Source organism: Trachinotus anak, unplaced genomic scaffold (assembly GCF_046630095.1).
Source record: "Trachinotus anak isolate AG129_WGS33_773 ecotype Australia unplaced genomic scaffold, CSIRO_AGI_Tana_v1 ptg000008l, whole genome shotgun sequence".
NCBI classification, from domain to species: Eukaryota; Metazoa; Chordata; class Actinopteri; order Carangiformes; family Carangidae; genus Trachinotus; species Trachinotus anak.
The window spans coordinates 3011072-3033992 of record NW_027273859.1 but is presented as its reverse complement, the minus strand read 5'-3'; the positions used below and the strand labels follow the sequence as shown (position 1 = coordinate 3033992).

At 40.1% G+C, this 22921-nt stretch overlaps 3 protein-coding genes and 1 long non-coding RNA gene across 7 annotated transcripts; 1 reads left to right on the top strand and 3 right to left on the bottom strand.

The window, feature by feature from the left end:
* Window positions 1–1809: 1809 nt before the first annotated feature.
* Window positions 1810–2989, top strand: LOC139624785 (C-X-C motif chemokine 10-like). Its single transcript, XM_071484155.1, has 4 exons — window positions 1810–1959; window positions 2254–2383; window positions 2466–2546; window positions 2670–2989. Exons 1-4 carry the CDS (start codon window positions 1905–1907, stop codon window positions 2761–2763), a joined length of 360 nt encoding a protein of 119 aa, XP_071340256.1. The 5' UTR covers window positions 1810–1904; the 3' UTR covers window positions 2764–2989.
* Window positions 2990–5056: 2067 nt separating this feature from the next.
* On the bottom strand, window positions 5057–6219 carry LOC139624783 (C-X-C motif chemokine 10-like). The gene is made up of 4 exons (XM_071484154.1): window positions 6087–6219; window positions 5663–5792; window positions 5500–5580; window positions 5057–5376 (listed from the first exon to the last, which is right to left on the bottom strand). Exons 1-4 carry the CDS (start codon window positions 6139–6141, stop codon window positions 5283–5285), a joined length of 360 nt encoding a protein of 119 aa, XP_071340255.1. The 5' UTR covers window positions 6142–6219; the 3' UTR covers window positions 5057–5282.
* A 3090-nt stretch (window positions 6220–9309) lies between these two features.
* On the bottom strand, window positions 9310–9880 carry LOC139624782 (uncharacterized). The gene is made up of 2 exons (XR_011691746.1): window positions 9753–9880; window positions 9310–9629 (listed from the first exon to the last, which is right to left on the bottom strand). It is a non-coding gene; the product is annotated as an uncharacterized lncRNA (long non-coding RNA).
* A 1815-nt stretch (window positions 9881–11695) lies between these two features.
* Window positions 11696–22541, bottom strand: ppm1f (protein phosphatase, Mg2+/Mn2+ dependent, 1F). Of its 4 annotated transcripts, none has more exons than XM_071481881.1 (8): window positions 22440–22541; window positions 20634–20866; window positions 18584–18714; window positions 17376–17578; window positions 17091–17279; window positions 16559–16702; window positions 16096–16189; window positions 11696–14100 (listed from the first exon to the last, which is right to left on the bottom strand). In XM_071481881.1, the coding sequence occupies exons 2-8, from the start codon at window positions 20795–20797 to the stop codon at window positions 13745–13747; spliced, it is 1281 nt and encodes a 426-aa protein (XP_071337982.1). In that variant the 5' UTR covers window positions 20798–20866; window positions 22440–22541; the 3' UTR covers window positions 11696–13744. The 4 variants fall into 4 exon arrangements, with proteins under 4 accessions (XP_071337982.1, XP_071337981.1, XP_071337983.1 ...); XM_071481880.1 differs by having other exon boundaries at window positions 22316–22457; XM_071481882.1 differs by having other exon boundaries at window positions 22432–22454.
* Between the last annotated feature and the right edge of the window lie 380 nt (window positions 22542–22921).

Here is a 22921-nt window from a genome sequence, read left to right as displayed (position 1 = left end):
TTACAGCATGGTTTGGTAATTTGACTGTTAAACTTAGATCACAACTCCAAAACCTGGTTTAAAGGGCTGGTAAAATAATGGGCACGCTGCCCTCATCCTCTTTACAAGAGATCTTTGAGGAGACAGTGAGGAGGTCATGCCTTAAAATCACTAGTGACCCAACCCACACCCTTCACAGAGAGTATGAGCTCATGCCTTTGGGTGGGAGATACAGGCTACCAACCTGCAAGCTGAACACATACAAATTCTCATTCGTCCCATATCAATCAAACTACTCAACAATAAGAGGTGACTTGGGTGGGTGTGTGTGAGGGGGGCAGGAGGTGCAAGTAGGGCACTGTGCAATATTTTGGCAATAATTCCTGTATATTGCTTATTGTGTGTGTTTTATGTAAGAACTGTGCATAGTGCTGGACGTGTTATTGTATGTTTTTTTGCAGGAGTTTGATTGTTTGCTGTTTGTAATGTAAGCTACATGTGTGTGACTGGGACACCTGTGCTTTTCCAATGTCCAAGACAAATTTCTCCCAAGGGAGACTATGAAGGCTCATTCACTTCACTTAACTGTCCTGAGAACAGAGCAGAATGTGGTATGAGCTGGCGCCTGCATTATATATTACACCAATAGGTGGCGGTGTCAGACTTCACTTGACTGGACTGGATACATGAAAATGTTTTGTGTTGTGTGTTTTCCCTCTTTCAGACTGTTTGGCGAAACCTATAAAACACAGTTTACTCACCCAAACAATATGTTGTTCGAACCTTTTCAAGCTAAATGTAAGTTAACATCAGTCTTTTGACACGTGCAGTGGAAAAATCAGAAAAGATCAGCCATCATGCTTCTTAGCATCACAGTTACTCTTAATGCTGTCTATTCGACACATGGTGATGTTCCCATCACAGATGTTGCTGTTGGCAGATTTTCTTCTGTTAATGATATGAATGAGAAACATTCTACTGAGTGTGCATTACATCTAGTTCTGTGTGGACATGTGGAAGAGTGAATGAAGCACAAATACTGTAACACAACAGAGGCACTGCATGACACATGAGTTCCTCTGACATCTGTTGCTGAAGCATCAACAGGTCTCTGTTGGTTCAGATTAACCTCTAGTAATTTTTTGTTTTACCAACTTACAAGTAGCAGATAGCAAATATGTGCAGTTTTTGACTGCAACTATCTTTTGGTCCCAGGATCTTTTTTTTTTTTTTATAAAGACCTACCTGCAGTGATGATAGGGTAGAAGTAGATTTGATGATGGACTCAACATATATATTGTTTGTCCATTTGAGTTTTGAGAAGTCTTGTTGTATTATTCATGAAGAGTTCTATTTTTGTATTGATGCGGTTTTTCATATGCCACATAAATGTTTCCCTACAGGTCCATCTGCAAATGTAAGCGTCAGTATTTGTGAAAGTATCTTTTTGAGAATGCAGAGAAAAAATGAACTCAAAGGATTTTAGCATCAGGTTGCAACAATACAAAAAGTCACAAAAGTGAATGCACTGCAGCTTCAAATGAAGACTGTATTTTCTGGTATGCATGTATAGTGATGATGATTTTGATCTTCATTGAATGTATTCCCTCTGAGACTTCTCTTCTTCATGTATACATATTATTACAAAGAAGCTGCACTCTATAGACTAAACTGTTTCTCTGAGACAAACAGTCTGGAGAAGAAATGTCTCTGATTCTGAGAAACAAGCTTTTTGGAAGAAATAGGAAGAGACAGGAGAAGTGAAAGGGGTATTGGAAAGTGAAACAGTTGTGTCATGTTGCACAGCAGCCCTGTGTGGGTGTTGCTCAGTGTATAAAAGGGAGAGATCCCATGTGTCATCATCAGGAGTCCAGACAGAATAAAGCCACTGCAGTGGGAGCCAGAACCTGTCTATAGCCACAACTATGAATTCAGCTGTCATCGCCTTTCTCACCTGCCTGCTTGTCCTCTGTGCACAAGGTACTGTGAAAAGTTTAGTGTTCTGTAACTGATTCATGATCATGATCCGTTTTGTTTCACGTTTGGTTGTGAATGGGGATTTACTTGTTGCAGCACAAATATAGGACACTGGCTGTCCTTTCTTTCCTCTTGCAAGCAGCAGTGCAGGTCAAAGTAGCTTATCTTTGTGCCATAGGTGTGTTATTTATTAATAACAGCTGATACTTTTGTTTCCACTTAACATTTCAGCTGTAAATTGACTGACTTGAAAAAAATGATCCACAGTTAACACGGTCGTGTCTTTTCTTCCCACAGGGCAACCAGCTAACATATCCAGTAAATGCAAGTGTTCAAACGGTTTTATCGGCAGGATCAACCCACAGCTCATCACGGCAGAGCCAGTCATACACCAGCCAAGTATCTTCTGTCCACATACAGAGATTATGTGAGTAAAAGAGCTCAAATACACAAGTCATTCATGAGCGTTCCTCAGGTTCTCTCTAACATGGCTCTTTCTTTTCTCCCAGTGTCACCATAAGAGGAAATAAGGAAAAATGTGTGGATCCACAGTCACCACTGGGAAAACTCATTCAGAAAAATAAAAACAAGTAAGATCACTTACTTCTGACAACATAACACCGTGGTGATGCTCAGGATCTCCAACAAGAAATACTCCTGTGAATGTTTCAGATGTCATGGCTTTTTACTAATCGTGTCCTTTGTTGGTTCAGGTATGAGAAGAAAGGAGCTGTGAGCATGACGACGGCTTCCAGTCAAACCAACACTGCGAGGTCAACAAGACTCCACACCACATCCAAGCTGTAGATGACTGAAGATGGTGCAGTGGAAGGGACTGTTCTTTAGAAATGATGGAGTTTATTCACCAGCATTGCCTTTGTCATATTTATACAATAAGTGGCTTTAAGTAAATGTTGTCTTTACTGAAGTTGTCTTCGCATGTATATATAAGATGTAAATTATCTGTATTTAAGTTTGTTGTTTTTATTTTTTTGTGAATGAAAATATGAGAAATAAAACACACCTGATGGGACTTGTGTGTTTGGCCTCATGCATGTTAATTTAACAAACTGAACCTGTGCGTTTGACATCGACTTCCACTGATTTCACATGAGCTGCCGGTGACCGCAGTCAGGCTGCAGTCTTGTTGGACAGAGTTCATACACAGTAACTCTATAGTGTGAGTGTGCTCAGCCCACCTGTGTCACAGCAGCAGCTCGTTCACACAACTCAATGAAGAGAAAAACAAAAGTTTTTCCCTGTTTTTTTTGTTTGTTTCTTTTTTAATGTGAGTGCTCCTCTCAATGTGCCAGACTGCTCTGCAAAACCTAGAGACATTTCTCACCTAAACATATGTTGTTCTAAAACATTCTCATGCCAGATACAAGTTTACATCAATCTTTTTACACACCTGACAACCTTGTTTTATGAAAACATATAGCACAATGAGTTAAGGTGTGATCACACCTGGAATATAGAGAGATCACAATTTTCATTTATTTATGTTTTATTGAGAACCAGAGACTTGAGAATACTGTAAAACACAAGGTTTCTAACCTGTTGCCAGGAGGGTGACAAGAAGAGAAATCTAAAGGATAAAAATATGACCTATTACATTCCATTACATCTTTTATAATAACTCCTGAACTAATTCTGCCACATTTAGGATGAACTGGAACGCTGAATGAGAGCTAGGACTCATCAGCAAACATCAGTGTTGCACCCTGGTGATGCTCTTGTGGCTAAATAGGAGCAGTTCTCTGCAGCCAGGTTCCAGGTAGTGTGGTGGAGTTGTGATCTAAGTTTAACAGTCAAATTACCAAACCATGCTGTAATGCCATAGCAGATAATAGATTCAGTAGTTGCTCTATAGAATAGTAGCATAATGTTTTGATCCACGCCATGGACCCTGAGTCCCCGTAGGAGGTGTAGCCGCTGACTAATCCTTGAACAAACATACTCCACATGATGAGCCATTGCAGCTGACAGTCAAAGTTAATGCCTAAGTGCTTGAATTGTGTGACCTGTTCCACTCTCTCTCCATGAATAAACACTGGGCTGTGATCACCAATAGACCTGGGATCAAAGATTATCCCCTTGGTTTTATTAAAGTTTAAAATGAGGTTATGGTCGTCACACCACTGCACCACCTCCAGTATCTCTGAGTTATACGCCCTGATGTCTGTTTGTATTGTCAGCAGACTCAGTGTGGCCGCATCGTCAGGAAGCTTCATGATGTAATTGTTACTGTGCTGACTCCTGCAATTAACTGTGTACAACGTAAAAAAGAATAGTGGAGCTTCCACAACCCTGAGGAGCTCCAGTATTTATTTCCTGTGTGTGGGAGAGAGGTGAGTTAACTTTCACCTGCTGCTGCCTGTCAGTGAGAAATGCAAACTACCACCTGATTATATAGGGGTTCACCTCCATCTGTTTCAGCTTGTTTGAAAGGATCTGAGGGAGTATTGTGTTAAATGCAGAGCTAAAGTCCATAAACAAAAGTCTGGTGTAAGCATTGGGGTTTTCAAGGTGTTTCAAGATGCAGTGTATTGTAGTGTTTAAAGCATCATCAGTGCCCCTGCTGTCCTTGTAGGCAAATGGGTAGGGACCTAAAAGATGTTGTACTTCCTGTTGTAGGTTATTTACCATCATGCGTTCAAATGCTTTCATCACTATGGATGTTAATGCAACTGGTCAGAAGTCATTATTGTACTTCAGGCCAGGTTTTTTAGGGACTGGAATGATAATGGCTTCTTTCCAAGTTTTAGGAATGGTATATGTATCGACAGAGAGCTGGAATAGAGGACTCCAAGCTGGAGTCAACCCTGGCTGCACCCTGGTGATGCTCTTGTGGCTAAATCGGAGCAGTTCTCTGCAGCCAGGTTCCAGGGAGTGTGGTGGGCCACAGAGCCCACTTTTGACCATACACAGTGTAGAACATATAGACTGCAGATGGGATTACAAGCACACTTAGCTGGTCTGATAGAAAATAACTACTGACTTTTCTTTAAAATCTTATTGGCAGCTCAATATATTGACTGGTGAAGATAAGCACAGGTTCAGTTTGTTAAATTAACATGCATGAGGCCAAACACACAAGTCCCATCAGGTGTGTTTTATTTCTCATATTTTCATTCACAAAAAAATAAAAACAACAAACTTAAATACAGATAATTTACATCTTATATATACATGCGAAGACAACTTCAGTAAAGACAACATTTACTTAAAGCCACTTATTGTATAAATATGACAAAGGCAATGCTGGTGAATAAACTACATCATTTCTAAAGAACAGTCCCTTCCACTGCACCATCTTCAGTCATCTACAGCTTGGATGTGGTGTGGAGTCTTGTTGACCTCGCAGTGTTGGTTTGACTGGAAGCCGTCGTCATGCTCACAGCTCCTTTCTTCTCATACCTGAACCAACAAAGGACACGATTAGTAAAAAGCCATGACATCTGAAACATTCACAGGAGTATTTCTTGTTGGAGATCCTGAGCATCACCACGGTGTTATGTTGTCAGAAGTAAGTGATCTTACTTGTTTTTATTTTTCTGAATGAGTTTTCCCAGTGGTGACTGTGGATCCACACATTTTTCCTTATTTCCTCTTATGGTGACACTGGGAGAAAAGAAAGAGCCATGTTAGAGAGAACCTGAGGAACGCTCATGAATGACTTGTGTATTTGAGCTCTTTTACTCACATAATCTCTGTATGTGGACAGAAGATACTTGGCTGGTGTATGACTGGCTCTGCCGTGATGAGCTGTGGGTTGATCCTGCCGATAAAACCGTTTGAACACTTGCATTTACTGGATCTGTTAGCTGGTTGCCCTGTGGGAAGAAAAGACACGACCGTGTTAACTGTGGATCATTTTTTTCAAGTCAGTCAATTTACAGCTGAAATGTTAAGTGGAAACAAAAGTATCAGCTGTTATTAATGAATAACACACCTATGGCACAAAGATAAGCTACTTTGACCTGCACTGCTGCTTGCAAGAGGAAAGAAAGGACAGCCAGTGTCCTATATTTGTGCTGCAACAAGTAAATCCCCATTCACAACCAAACGTGAAACAAAACGGATCATGATCATGAATCAGTTACAGAACACTAAACTTTTCACAGTACCTTGTGCACAGAGGACAAGCAGGCAGGTGAGAAAGGCGATGACAGCTGAATTCATAGTTGTGGCTATAGACAGGTTCTGGCTCCCACTGCAGTGGCTTTATTCTGTCTGGACTCCTGATGATGACACATGGGATCTCTCCCTTTTATACACTGAGCAACACCCACACAGGGCTGCTGTGCAACATGACACAACTGTTTCACTTTCCAATACCCCTTTCACTTCTCCTGTCTCTTCCTATTTCTTCCAAAAAGCTTGTTTCTCAGAATCAGAGACATTTCTTCTCCAGACTGTTTGTCTCAGAGAAACAGTTTAGTCTATAGAGTGCAGCTTCTTTGTAATAATATGTATACATGAAGAAGAGAAGTCTCAGAGGGAATACATTCAATGAAGATCAAAATCATCATCACTATACATGCATACCAGAAAATACAGTCTTCATTTGAAGCTGCAGTGCATTCACTTTTGTGACTTTTTGTATTGTTGCAACCTGATGCTAAAATCCTTTGAGTTCATTTTTTCTCTGCATTCTCAAAAAGATACTTTCACAAATACTGACGCTTACATTTGTAGATGGACCTGTAGGGAAACATTTATGTGGCATATGAAAAACCGCATCAATACAAAAATAGAACTCTTCATGAATAATACAACAAGACTTCTCAAAACTCAAATGGACAAACAATATATATGTTGAGTCCATCATCAAATCTACTTCTACCCTATCATCACTGCAGGTAGGTCTTTATAAAAAAAAAAAAAAGATCCTGGGACCAAAAGATAGTTGCAGTCAAAAACTGCACATATTTGCTATCTGCTACTTGTAAGTTGGTAAAACAAAAAATTACTAGAGGTTAATCTGAACCAACAGAGACCTGTTGATGCTTCAGCAACAGATGTCAGAGGAACTCATGTGTCATGCAGTGCCTCTGTTGTGTTACAGTATTTGTGCTTCATTCACTCTTCCACATGTCCACACAGAACTAGATGTAATGCACACTCAGTAGAATGTTTCTCATTCATATCATTAACAGAAGAAAATCTGCCAACAGCAACATCTGTGATGGGAACATCACCATGTGTCGAATAGACAGCATTAAGAGTAACTGTGATGCTAAGAAGCATGATGGCTGATCTTTTCTGATTTTTCCACTGCACGTGTCAAAAGACTGATGTTAACTTACATTTAGCTTGAAAAGGTTCGAACAACATATTGTTTGGGTGAGTAAACTGTGTTTTATAGGTTTCGCCAAACAGTCTGAAAGAGGGAAAACACACAACACAAAACATTTTCATGTATCCAGTCCAGTCAAGTGAAGTCTGACACCGCCACCTATTGGTGTAATATATAATGCAGGCGCCAGCTCATACCACATTCTGCTCTGTTCTCAGGACAGTTAAGTGAAGTGAATGAGCCTTCATAGTCTCCCTTGGGAGAAATTTGTCTTGGACATTGGAAAAGCACAGGTGTCCCAGTCACACACATGTAGCTTACATTACAAACAGCAAACAATCAAACTCCTGCAAAAAAACATACAATAACACGTCCAGCACTATGCACAGTTCTTACATAAAACACACACAATAAGCAATATACAGGAATTATTGCCAAAATATTGCACAGTGCCCTACTTGCACCTCCTGCCCCCCTCACACACACCCACCCAAGTCACCTCTTATTGTTGAGTAGTTTGATTGATATGGGACGAATGAGAATTTGTATGTGTTCAGCTTGCAGGTTGGTAGCCTGTATCTCCCACCCAAAGGCATGAGCTCATACTCTCTGTGAAGGGTGTGGGTTGGGTCACTAGTGATTTTAAGGCATGACCTCCTCACTGTCTCCTCAAAGATCTCTTGTAAAGAGGATGAGGGCAGCGTGCCCATTATTTTACCAGCCCTTTAAACCAGGTTTTGGAGTTGTGATCTAAGTTTAACAGTCAAATTACCAAACCATGCTGTAATGCCACAGCAGATAATAGATTCAGTGGTTGCTCTATAGAATAGTAGCATAATGTTTTGATCCACGCCATGGACCCTGAGTCCCCGTAGGAGGTGTAGCCGCTGACTAATCCTTGAACAAACATACTCCACATGATGAGCCATTGCAGCTTGACAGTCAAAGTTAATGCCTAAGTGCTTGAATTGTGTGACCTGTTCCACTCTCTCTCCATGAATAAACACTGGGCTGTGATCACCAATAGACCTGGGATCAAAGATTATCCCCTTGGTTTTATTAAAGTTTAAAATGAGGTTATGGTCGTCACACCACTGCACCACCTCCAGTATCTCTGAGTTATACGCCCTGATGTCTGTTTGTATTGTCAGCAGACTCAGTGTGGCCGCATCGTCAGGAAGCTTCATGATGTAATTGTTACTGTGCTGACTCCTGCAATTAACTGTGTACAACGTAAAAAAGAATAGTGGAGCTTCCACAACCCTGAGGAGCTCCAGTATTTATTTCCTGTGTGTGGGAGAGAGGTGAGTTAACTTTCACCTGCTGCTGCCTGTCAGTGAGAAATGCAAACTACCACCTGATTATATAGGGGTTCACCTCCATCTGTTTCAGCTTGTTTGAAAGGATCTGAGGGAGTATTGTGTTAAATGCAGAGCTAAAATCCATAAACAAAAGTCTGGTGTAAGCATTGGGGTTTTCAAGGTGTTTCAAGATGCAGTGTATTGTAGTGTTTAAAGCATCATCAGTGCCCCTGCTGTCCTTGTAGGCAAATGGGTAGGGACCTAAAAGATGTTGTACTTCCTGTTGTAGGTTCTTTACCATCATGCGTTCAAATGCTTTCATCACTATGGATGTTAATGCAACTGGTCAGAAGTCATTATTGTACTTCAGGCCAGGTTTTTTAGGGACTGGAATGATAATGGCTTCTTTCCAAGTTTTAGGAATGGTATATGTATCGACAGAAAGCTGGAATAGAGGACTCCAAGCTGGAGTCAACCCTGGCTGCACCCTGGTGATGCTCTTGTGGCTAAATCGGAGCAGTTCTCTGCAGCCAGGTTCCAGGGAGTGTGGTGGGCCACAGAGCCCACTTTTGACCATACACAGTGTAGAACATATAGACTGCAGATGGGATTACAAGCACACTTAGCTGGTCTGATAGAAAATAACTACTGACTTTTCTTTAATCTTATTGGCAGCTCAATATATTGACTGGTGAAGATAAGCACAGGTTCAGTTTGTTAAATTAACATGCATGAGGCCAAACACACAAGTCCCATCAGGTGTGTTTTATTTCTCATATTTTCATTCACAAAAAAATAAAAACAACAAACTTAAATACAGATAATTTACATCTTATATATACATGCGAAGACAACTTCAGTAAAGACAACATTTACTTAAAGCCACTTATTGTATAAATATGACAAAGGCAATGCTGGTGAATAAACTCCATCATTTCTAAAGAACAGTCCCTTCCACTGCACCATCTTCAGTCATCTACAGCTTGGATGTGGTGTGGAGTCTTGTTGACCTCGCAGTGTTGGTTTGACTGGAAGCCGTCGTCATGCTCACAGCTCCTTTCTTCTCATACCTGAACCAACAAAGGACACGATTAGTAAAAAGCCATGACATCTGAAACATTCACAGGAGTATTTCTTGTTGGAGATCCTGAGCATCACCACGGTGTTATGTTGTCAGAAGTAAGTGATCTTACTTGTTTTTATTTTTCTGAATGAGTTTTCCCAGTGGTGACTGTGGATCCACACATTTTTCCTTATTTCCTCTTATGGTGACACTGGGAGAAAAGAAAGAGCCATGTTAGAGAGAACCTGAGGAACGCTCAAGTCTGACACCGCCACCTATTGGTGTAATATATAATGCAGGCGCCGGCTCATACCACATTCTGCTCTGTTCTCAGGACAGTTAACAATCCTAAAAAATTTGAGATGATATAGTAAATGTATCAGCTAAGTCAAATACTTTACAACCATACTTAAGAGAAAAAGCAAATTGAGATTAGTGTCTGAAAATGTCAGTATGGCTATTTTCTGTCATCTTGCAACAGTAGTAAAACACTCAGATCCCTCAGCCAAACAGGCACAGTACAGTAGGTACAAGGCAACCAGAAGGGCTGCTAGAGTTGTCACTCAGTTGATGCAGCAAGATCAACAAAGTTCTGCCAAGACCTTGCCAGCAGTGGCACTCCAAGAAAACTGGGTCCCGAACAACCGAATATGGCGCCACAGTCAAGTTCTGGTGGACCACTTCTGGACCCAGTACATTAAACTTTCCACTCTTCAACCAAGGCAAAAATGGCTCTTGAATGCCCCCAACCTGCCCCTAACATCCACTGTTGTCATGGTCATTGGTCCACAGCTGCCACAGGCTCTCTAGGAAGTTCAATGTCTCCTACCCAGCCTAGATGGAAAGGTTTTATGAAAGAAAGGTCAACATTGAAGGAAGAACCTACAAGTGCTCTGTTTACAGGCTGATAGCCTTACCTGCCATTTCAGAAGAAGATGCTCCTCACGTAAGTCAAATATAGAAAATCATATTTGAGGGGCAGCTGCCTCAGGAGGATTGAGTATATGGAGGATTGAGTTCGGGTGCAAGGCCTTTGCATACCTGCAGCAGAAACCTGGGCTCTCTCCTGGCAACAATTGTTTGAGTGTAATGTGAGTTTCTTTGTTCATAAGACCTTGCAGTATATGCCTGATATTAATAGTTATGTTCAACTCATGTTAGTAGCTTATTATAACTCTTGATAAGCTTATATTTTCTTATTGGAATTAACTCATAATTTATATTTTTGTTTAGATTGTCCACCCTTATGGCCCTCACTGCCTCTACATTACAGCTTTAGTAGGCCTAAAGCCTGTAATATACCATATTTACATATTACTTTGAAACCAGCATACCCTTATACAAGCCACCAAATTCTAATCAGGTCATCCTTGAGTTCACATTAATGTTTGTGCCTGATTTGTTGGGATTCTCTCAAGGCATTCCTGAGATGTTGCATTCTCCCACTCCTGGACCCCCTGCAGTTCGCCTACAGAGACAACAGGTCTGTAGACTACGTTGTCAACGTGGCTCTTCACTTCATCCACAATACAGTCCAAAAAAAAAAAAAAAAAACCCAAGCGCCAACATGTTGCCAGGTAAAAAGAAACTATCAGGGTATTACTTACATTACTTACAATAACAAACTCCTGAACTGAACTATTTTTTACAGCTTTCTTGCTGGAAATAAAAACTTAAGTGTTGTTGCCCATACATAAAAAAAGAGCTGCCAAAAGGAGATCAAATAACTTCAGAAGAGACAAACATAAAAGATAAGGATCTGAAGATCTTATAATAAAATCTGTTTAACTAATGAGGTGAGAGAGGGTGGATTGGGATAATATTATCATGTATGGCTGTGGCAATCACACTAACTCAAGACTTACTCAACCGGACAACAATCCTCTCATCTTTATCCTCCTGAATGTCTCAAGTCAATGTTCAATCTAACAGCACATTCGTCATTTATGGATCTCTCTAATAAAGTAACCTGTGCAAACATAGGAAATTCAAGTTCACTCACTATAATGGATTTATTATATTATACTATAATCAATTTACTTTGCCTTAATCATTAAACACACATCCTCGACATTTTCTATCCACAATGCTTTTTATTAGGCTGTTTAGAATAAACATTATTTAAAACAGCAAATCTCAACAGTGAAACATAATTCACATCTCAAAATCATTACAACTGTTATCTTAAGTATTAATGTTCTCAGTAAGATGATAAAGAACCATGGTGTAAAATATTTTAAAACAAAAACAGGTGTAAGAAATACTGTCAGAGTTTGTAATCCAGTAAATCAAGCTATATATTCCACATCAATTCCCCTTTACTTAAGCCTGCCAAGCTTATGTACTGCTAAATGTACAGAGCCATAATAATGGTCCTTAAACTAAAATAATGACTTAACTGTTTCCTCATTGTGTGTCATTTTGTTTTTCCTTTATGAAGCTCACAACTGCTCTGAGATTCACAACATTTCATCCACAGCTCTTCAACAGTACGTCAAAGTTACAGCTCAGGGCCAGTTCCAAGACTGACTGACAGAGTACAAGTCATTTTTTGCAAGGTGCACAGCGTGGAATACTTTTCATTGTCATACTGTTTGGCAGTAGAGACTGACGTGAGGGTGAACAGGCAATTTATAGACTCAAGTTGACAATAGTTTTAAAACGCTTTAAATACTGATACTATCCACTGCAGCACTGCATAGGATAAAAGCTTTCAAGGCTTGTCACTGACTCTAAGGCTGCTGAAGGCACAGTTAAGGCTTCTGGGAGAAGTCACTCAAATAAGCACAGTGATGCACAGAGTCAGTGTGACTCTAGTCCTACTGCAGAACCTCAGTTAATGAGTTTTCTTTTTGCATCCGTGACTTGCAAGATACAAAGTACGAGTATGAACTCTGCATTTAATACTGATCATGATTATAGAACATATGGTTGAGAGCTGAGGTTTGACAAAAAATACAAATACAGTGCTTAAAAAAAGGTAACAGACTTGTCATAACAGTATGAAGGTCAAGAGGAAGAAAGCTTTTCTTTCTGGCACAGGATGTGGAAGCAAAGAAAATATATAATGATTTCAATGTTACAAGCAAATTAATAATTTGTGGAATCACTACTGAATACTTGATAGTGAAATTAGAATACCACTAAGTTCATTACATCTATTGAAAAGCATCTGTGATCATGTCATTAGAATTCGAACCAGATGATTTTCAAAGTAAAATATTTCAGTGCTATAGCTTCATTAATACACATTTAGTGGTATGTTATATAGTGATTAAATTCATAATTCGGTGTTTAGCTGTTTATAAAATTCAAATCATTATGGCCTTTCTTTGCTTTGCCAAAAGAATCAATCACAAAGACTTTCATGTCATAATCGCACGTTTCAGTAAAAAGTCATGTTTTTCCATCAGTGAAATGCTATATAACGGAAACAAAGCTAAATTGTTTGCAATGCTTATGTTAATTGTATTTCTTTTAAAGTAGATAAGTAAAAATATTAAAATTATTAAATAAAAATATTTTGCACAGAGAGCATACCTCCCAGGCACAAGACACAATGCCATTTTTACAGTCAATACCACATAAGACAACCAATACAGAGTTGAAAACCAGGGCATATTATTTATATATATAAAAAAAATCACACATTTAATTTGATGCTACCACCATGCATATCCTTAAACAATGTTTAATCAAATGATCACAAAACAACACAGCAAACCTGGGGCAGGTAATATTCTTACAATAGCATTATTGCTGTTTTGTGGGTTGGAGGAACATGTTTGGACTCAGTAGGGGCCACCACGCTACAGTGAGCTCCTACTCACCCTAACGGGTTAATATGGCCCTGCATCATCTATAAGACCTGTTTGAGTGATCTGGTCCAAATATACTTAAATGTGCTCTTTTACTCTGAAGCAGTTACATAGTGTGACTACATTCTGCTATGTTCATGTATTTTGTTAAAGACAAACAAACTTCATCAGTTTGCAGGATGTCAGCACCTGGGGACAAGAAAAAAGACTAACATACACTGAGTCAGGCAGTAGCTTGATGAAGTGGTGTCTGGACAGCAGACTGTCTCCTTCTCTGCTGTGGATCAACTTGGGAAGTGGAGTCCTAAGTAGGTTGTGCAGTTCCTGTAGTGGAGTCTTGAGACAGCAGCTGCTCGAGTGGACGCAGGAACACCAGCATAACTGTTATGTTATCACTAGAACCAGCTTCCTTAGCATTACTTACCAACTGTTGAACGACTCTCTGTCCAGTTTGTTCCTCAGAGGGTTTCAGTGGAGTGCCCGGTTCTTCTTCGGACTCAACAGGCTGAAGTGCATCCAAGACCAGTTGTGGGACCATTGTAGGCTTGACTGCATCAAAGAAGCCGTCACACGCCAGTAAAACGTAGTCCTCGTCTCCAGACAGCTGGACTGTCGAGCAGTCGGCATCACCAGACACATAGGGCTTCTGGTCAAAGTCACCTGGAGGAGTGGTGTAGATGTGTGGTTAGCAGCTGCAGCTAAAAACAGCAGTACCTCATCAGATTGAGTCCAGATCTAAATCAATAAATCAGGTCAAATGTTGCTCATTATGTAAATAATGGCCATGTGAACCTTAATTCCCTAGTTAGGGGAGGAATTATCTTCTGGCTTCCTGAGCTGAAGTGATATTATGAGGAAAAACAGGTTATTTTCCAATATATTCAGTTAACAGTTGTATTGTCAGTATTGGGTTTTGGAAATTGGGTGGTGTATTGCGGCCACCTTAAGGACAGTTTCATCTAATAAATATTGCTCGTTTGTTGGAGTAGAGATGTCTGATGACAAAACCTACACATTTAGCTGTGTGACTTCATGTCATATTTCTAAGCCATCCTGTGGTTGCAGTTAGCTGGTATCGGTGGCAGAAACAGTAGTTTCAGGCATGTTTGGTGTTAATAGTGTTAGAGTAATCAGAAAGAGAAGCAGACGAAACAGAAGAAAGTTTGTGTAGTGGACATACCTGAGTCACATTAAAGAAGTTCATTGTAAGGACATGTAAAGTCATGGACCCAGGAATGTCACCCTTGTTACTCTTCCCATCATCACCATCCCACATTTGATACCAACGTATCAAATTGATAGGAAACAGAGACAAATGGTCTTTCTTTCACAATTAGTTCAGCTTTTAGCAGGTCGGAGAGACAGACAACAAGACCACGGGCCAAATGGTCAGTGCCAGGGGACCAACAAATGGACACTTGGCAAAATTGGAGTAAACAACCAAAATCTCCATTTTGTAACAATAAGAGTCTGTCTCTATGTTGGTACTTGATTGTTACTTATATAGAAAAAGTAACACTAAAAAAAACTGTGATTATCCTTAAGGTGTGAACCCTGGATTCTGTCTCACAAACTAAAGTTTCCCACTTTTCCAGAATCATAAATCACAAGCCACTTTCCAATCCTGACTAGTAACCAGTACTTTACTCTTTTCAGACACACATCTTATGAATTCCACGTTTGTATTGTTCTTTTAAGTCTTTATATATGGGTCATGGTGGAAGGCAATGTTAAATTTTCATAATTAAACTCCAGATTAAACAATTCATCAGCTCTATAGAAAATGACTCTCTTCTCTAGTTAAAAAAAAGGACAAGATGGGTACAACTCTGAAAAATGTGTCAGCCCCCAGGGAAGAAAACTGCAGGACCTGTTACCTTGGTAACTTGGTTGTTGTCGAAATATAATATTTAATCATCAAATTACATTCATAGACATAATATCATTGTTAGGATCATTTGGTAGTATAGTCATATTTTAAATAGCCACAACATATTTTCTCTCTCTCATATTCTATAAATAAATAAATAAATAAATAAATAAATAATCACCCCACATAATATTTTATCCACTTGCCTCACAGGCTTCGTTTTAACAGATGTAAAATTTGCATGTAACACCCTAACATTAGCCCCTTCCTGCAGTAGCTGTTTTGGGGTCTATATTGGACAGTACTAATCACCCTCTCCAAAACATTGTGGCAGGCCAGAGAAGCAGCTACAACAGCAGCCATTGGATATGGAACCTAACCACCCTGCCCTGCTATGTTCAGAAGTGGTGCTGTTTTTAAAGGCAAAGCGCTGGTTGATTGTATTTAGTATTTTTCTCTGTTCCGGTGAGTGTGAGCACACGTGAGCTCTTTTGTGCACGAACTAACATTAAGGCAATGCACAGCTGCCCAAGAAACAATTATTAACTGGGATATACAGAAGTCATGGTTTGGTTCACACCGTGGTTTGGAGGCACCACAATCAGCTACAAAACTGAGAAGCACTTCTGCTATAAAAGTACAAAATAAATAAAATAACAAAAACATTTTTTGCTACTACTGTGAAACAATGCAGATACACCGTCCTTGTCCAATCATCACTCGCTCTCCACTGCCGTCATAGCTCACTGGGAATTCTCAGATCATGTCGGTTGTGACTGACTTACCTATGGCTCTGGATACAGCATAGGTGCCATTAACACGCCAGCAACCCATGAAGGTGATACAGCCACCAAGATCCTCAATTCTTTGTTTCTCATCCTGGACAGTGGAGGAAAAAAGAGACAGACCTTACCTCACCTCATCACATTCCCACCATCCATGTACATCTTAAGATAATAACAGCAATTTATTGTAACTTGCATCGGTGTTGGGAGTCCACATGAGCCATGTGACTGTCATCTAGGGCTCCAAGTAACAAATCTTTTCATTATTGATTAATCATAGTCATGATCACATGCAACCAGACAAAACTTTAGATGTAGGGGCCTGAGTTGACCACCTGCTGGGCCTAAGCATTGGGGAATTTGGAGCAGCTCCTTTGCTTGTCACTCCAGCGACATATTTTGATTAAAACACACAACCGGTGGGCTGTGTGTGTGTGTGCAGGTGTGTGTATGATATCCTTACTTCTCTCTCTGGTTTATGGGGGTCCATTAGCGTTACAGCTTGTCCCTTTCTGACCAGCATTGCTTGAGAGTCTCCTAGCCAGGCCACAGTCAGCTCTTGACCCTGGATCAGCACCACCACGCCTGTAGTGCCACTCCGCAGACGCTGACAACAGACACATTATTTATCTGCAGCAATGCACGCACACTGCTTACTTGTCTTTAAATTAAAAGAGACTTGTGTTTTAATGAAAGAAAACACAAAGTGAAAACTGCTAATTTTGAAGCAGGATACAAATAAAAGGAATGACAAATAGTTAAATCTAAAAGCCTTTTTAAAATAAATGTTTTGATTCCATTTTAAAATCCAGGTAAAGTCAATATAAGGAATACAATTATTAGCTAGTAAATGATCCTTTTTTAATATGTGTGTTTCTTAATTAGTTATAATTTAACACTGTAAACATCTTTTTATTATAATTATTCCATTGGCACACACCAGTGTGTGTACCTGTTCAAGTGTATGTCTGCTGAATCCAGTGCTGCTTCAGTACCTCTCTCTTGGCTTTGTCTCTGAACATGTCGTCTGTGTGTTTGAAGGCAGTTTTAAAGGCTGTGGCTGCGTCACTCTGCAGCGTTTCCTGTTTACTCAGAGCAACATGGAGGTGAGTGGCAGCGTAGGTAGCAGCGTCCACTCCTCCATGTCCATCAAACACAGCATAGTAGGCACGTTCCACTCCATCCTGGACCATGGTGGAGAGAGAGGAAGAATTTTGAAACAAATAAGAAAAGAAAACCAGCGACAAGCAATGCTTGGTGTTACAATGAAAGTCTTGTACCTGGATTCCGAAGAGCTGGTTGAACTCAGCTAGGGCCAAGTGTTTGTCCTCCATTTTCCTCCTCGTGTTCTTGATGGCATGAACAAAGCAGGGGTGTAACCGGGAAGGGGCTGGGGGAGGCTGGGGGAAGTTTTGATGCCAGGCCAGCCCTTCATCTATCAGCTTATTGAGGAAGAGATGTTGGACTTCCTCTGACTGAAGTACTGGTGGTAAGATAAAATAGAAATAAACAATGAATAAATCACAGTCATTTGGTACTTACTACTTTTTGTTATTGGTATATACAGTAAAATACATGGATAGTAGTAAATCACAACCCCAATTAAGGTGACATGCAAACTCTGCAAGCAAACATTCACCTATCATTTCTTGACCTCAAACAACTCTTGTCCCTTTCAAACATGATGTGTGTAGCCTAACGTTAGCCACTTAGCATGGCTGCTCGCTCTGTTGTTCTCCTAACTTGTTGTCCACACACCTTCAGAATCATTACTGCTTTTGCTAGTGTCGTAAAGTGGCGTCTCGCTTTTTACACAAGCTTGTAAAATATGTATTTCTAAGGTTTTGTATTTCTCTGAAATGTAGTGCGGCAATGTAACTTTTAACATTCTCTCTCAGCCCTAGACTCAAACCATTTTCTGATGTCCCCCAAATTATATATATATATATATATATATATATATATATATATATATATATATATATATATATATATATATATATATATATATATATATATATATATATATATATATCTAATTAAATTAATATTAATGACTTGCCATAACTAGTCAACTAATGGCATGAACTAATGACTACCGGTACTAGTTGACTAGGAGATCTTTGGTCAACATTGCAGTTCTTCTCAGCTCTATGAAGCTTTGTAGCTGTTTTTAGCTCATTGGCTTGGTTTTACATCACATTGACTGTTTTGGTTCACTCTCATCTGATCAGTGATCAGTGATTCAGTGTTCTGATAAACTGACAGTTCACTAGCGGTCCAGCACTAAACAGCAGACAGACAAAGCTGGAGAGTAGCTGAAGAACATAGTGGAGCTGCTAAAGATCCATATATTTCTTTCAGGAATTAACGGAGACCAAAACTGAATTAACAGGAGAGTTGATATTGCACTTTCAATATCACATTCATTCATCAGGTGGACACAAAGATCACTCCAAATGAATGCTAATGCTACTCAAACACTTACAGACTACTTTCTGTTCTTCTTCCTGGTTGACCTCAGCCTCCTGTGGGCAGTGGAAAGGTGAAAGGTCAGTCTGCAGCAGGTGGGACAGGGCTGCCTGGCACAGGATGGCACTGAGGACTGGAGGAGCACCCCTGAACCAACAAACAAGCAAAAATACATGTTGTGTTCTTTGTCAAGATCTGAACGTCTAAGGAGATGGTCACGTGAAGAGGTGAATGGTAAGCCAGACAGTTCGCCGTTTCACAGACCAGGTACCTAGGTGTGGACCTGGACAGTAAACTGGACTGGTCCATGAACACAGATGCCATCTACAGGAAGGGACAGTGCTGGCTCTGTTTCCTCAGGAAACACAGGTCCTTTGACATGTGCAGTGAAATGCTGCACATGTCGGAGTCTTAGCTCCCAACCCTTCCCTGATGTCCTGTGTCCACCGTATAGTGTCAGCCAAGCACTGACTCTAATTGTGAAACTTCTTTTGACGGTTATAATCACTGGGTCTGTTTATTTTGGAGAGGAGGAGACCTCAGTGGACCTCCTGAACCACTGACACTGAAGGAATCCAAACCAGGAGAAGCTTAAGGCAATGGTAGTGAAGACAACAACTCCCAAGATCCCACGCAATTTCATGACATCACCCAACGCTGTCTTTTTTCATTTAAATGACTAATTGCTTTAGCCCTAATCAGGAAATAATCTGGCAAGTTCGCCACAGTCACATGTATCGAATGTATCCAACACAAACTTTGACCACTGAGCTGTTCTTGAACTGTCAGCATTCTGCTCACTCTTTTGCTCCTGTGCCTGCTGCCATATCACTTCCCTGAAAGCTCCGCTGTGTCACTGTTTCTGATGTTCATGTAACATTTAAAAAGCCCAAGCTCCACCCTAGCATCCACCTGCCGGCTCCGTCATAAACTGGATACCAAACAGCAGTGCTTCAGTGGCACCTCAATGCACGGGCTTAACTCCAACCAACCAGGGGCCCAATATGGGTGTGGCTGCTAGAACTACCAACAACATATTTTTTGTATGGTCACTTCATTCTTCCAAATTTTGATTTCTCAAGTATAATCAGATTATCTATTAATCATCATCTTTAAGAAAACATCAAACGAAAAACATAGTAACTCTGGGAATGCAAATGTTGATACTTGTGAAAGAGGATATCAGGAGTGTTGTTGTTACAGCCCATAGCTCTCTTCATTGGTGCTGTCTGGTTTCACTTTTATGCAGTGTATCAGCAACTACTAATCTGTCCACCCTGCCAACCATGCATACTGAATGAGCAGGGCAAGAGCAGAGCTGTCAGGAATGTGAGGAATGTAGCCACACATGCACAAGCGCAGACAAACACAAGATAGGCAGAGAATGAAAACAGCACCTCTCTCTCTCTCTCTCTCTCTCTCTATCTATATTTATAGGTGTGTGAGTGTGTGTGTGTGTGTGTATGAACTGCACTGTAATCAACTGTAATCTGTAAAGGAAAAAGCAAAGTAAATACACCCTGTGGCGTTTCATAAGAAATACAACACAGTTTTCTCTACATTCAAAAGCCCTTTCCAGATATGGAATACTGGCTTCAGCTGTCTGTTAAAGTGATGCCTTTCTGTCATTCAGTTATATAGTTGCGGTCTGTTGTACAAATGTTGCACCTTTATTCTACTTTATGCAGACACAATTAGATGGTTTCAGAAGATGCTACAATGCTGATGCAGTTTGCCATTAGGTCCACAGAGGGAGCAGTGTCATTCCTAGAAAATAACGATGTGAAGGAAAAACAGTGTTGGCAGTTGTTTTGGAAGCTGCAGCACTGATGGTTCTTTTAATCTCAATTTTCCCCTCAACAACGTATACATGCAGCTGGTCAGCAAACAGATGTCTCCCCTGCGCCCAATCTTATTTTGGAGGCATGGCTCGTTTCATCTTCTATCACATACTTATTAAACTACTCTTCAGGTGGAACAAGAGCATATACTGCAAGGGCATTCAGTCTTTAAGGCCTACAAAATATGTAAAATAAACTTTGTGTACCTCTCCCTCTCAGTCATACCTGGCTGCCAGCAGTCTCAGGCCCAGCTCCAGGCTCTCTCCATGCAGCTCTTCCAGGGAGACTTTGCGGCTCAGAGGGCTGACAGGCAATGTACTGCCGTCCTCCAGAGCAGCTGGGAACTCCTCCACAAATCTGCTCAGGAAACACCTAGCCTCCTCCTCCATCCTGCTGGCTCTGGCTGCAGTAAGCTCTCAGGTGAACAGGTGTAAGGGCTCAAAGGTCACAAGTGGAGGCTTGAAGGGCAGAGAAAGTAGGCTTCAGCTTTCACTCTGACACTGTGTGATGGAAAATTTGTGCAGTATACAATTCACTGATTTTGAATTTGAATTTGAATTCCCAGCTGGTAACACCTTTGTGCAATAAATTCACAAATCAATCAATATTTTTGATTATCATTATAATACCCAGCCTTTAATGTGATCCTGATGCTGGAACAGTAAAGGCTGGGCATTGAACTTCTATCATGTTTTGGTACCAGCCAAAAAATGTACTGAAAATTTAGATACAAGTTGACGCATTATCATTATAATTATGCTGTTATAATAGATCATAACAGCACCCTAAGAAATACAACTGAAAGGCTCCACCTAATGGTGTACTGACTACTATATCAAATTTTAACTTCTAAGTCAAAGAATTTGATTCACTAAGTCAAAGTTATGAGAGTCCAAATGATTTTGTCTGTTAATCAAAATTTTTACTATCTCATAATTTACACCTTTTTGATTTGCATTCATGTATGGTAGTTTTCTTTTCATGGGTTGAAATGGGTTTCCTTAAATAACCCACTGAGCAGCTATCGGTTTTTTATACTTATAAAACAGTTCAGAGAAAAAAACATCTCATGAAAAAATGTTTTAAAGACCAAAACACCAAACACCCATATTTTAAACTAATCATTTCCCCCTCTTTTTCTTATGAGCAGTGTCATTTTTGTCATAACTAATTTTAACTGCACTGCTCATTTTGTGGTATATCGTTATTGTGTACTTTTTAAATGTTGTCAGGAGCACAATAGCAGCATTGCCATCTTCCATTCAATCAAAACAAAAGCTGTCTTGTGATTGGACACATTGCCACATTGTGGCTCGCCTTGTGTGTGCCGAGCTCTGCCCGTAGAGGGTTCAGCAAGATACTGCAGGCGAAAAACAGCATCCGGCCGGATACTGCAAGCTGGGAGTTGCCTCGTCTTCTTCAAAGAAAGATACTGGGTTATATTACTGTTTGTCGGGCAACATGTTTTGCGAAACTGTTATCACGAAGCGAAATTTCTTTAAAAAGAAATAGAAAGACATGAGAAGAGTTTTGCAAACTCTGCTAGTGGCCACAGAGACTGTTAACTATGTCGCCACATTAAAGAGCCAGAATTGTGCCATTCGTGCAGTAATTGTAGACACATAGCTCCCAAATGCGAGCTGCAACCTACATCAACTTCCCAGTTTTGTGTCGTTTTGTATTTTGTTTTACCAAACGAGTAAAATAAAAATTCGACAATGTTACTGACACTGCATCAGTGTGCTCCGTTATCCTCTGTAATTTCCACAGCAGCGTCCTCACGGGTTGAAACATTAATGTTATACTGTAACGCCGACAGTCAACAATATAAAATTACAGTAATTGCTGCTGGATTTGTTTAAAAATATTATTTAACCGACGAGCAGAAGGCGGTTTCCTCGTCTTACCTGGGGCTAGCTAAGAACATTTCCTTTGGCACGGCACGTTTACATAAGCGAAACAGGCGAGACAAACACGGCGAGACAAAGAGTAAAACTGATGAATTAATAAAACACACACACACACACAAACCTCCGCTGGTGGACCTGGTGTAGAAAAGACTGGCGTATGTACACTACCAATAATGTTAAGGGATCTGCAGTATGTGCAACACCCTATTGGACCACTTTCCTGTACGTCATCATACTTCCGTCTTCCTTCCGCTGTAGATTTAAAGGACCATACCATACCAATATTTTTATGTAGAGTTTTTTCACACATAGAAAACAAAGATAGAAAATTACAACAGAAGATGGTACATTTTATTATTTTAGGCGACTACAAATTGATTGATATTTGTCTTGTAAATACTATTATTAATAATAATAATAAAGTGTGTGAAAACTAACTATTATTATTACCCACAGATCAAGATCATGTATTCAAACTGCTCGTTTTATTTAAACCTGAGTCCAAATGCCCCAAATACTCTCTGGAACCAGTGCATTGTTCCTTAAAAAATAACTAAAACTATTAATCCACTATCATAGTAGTTGGTGATTAATTTTTTGTTG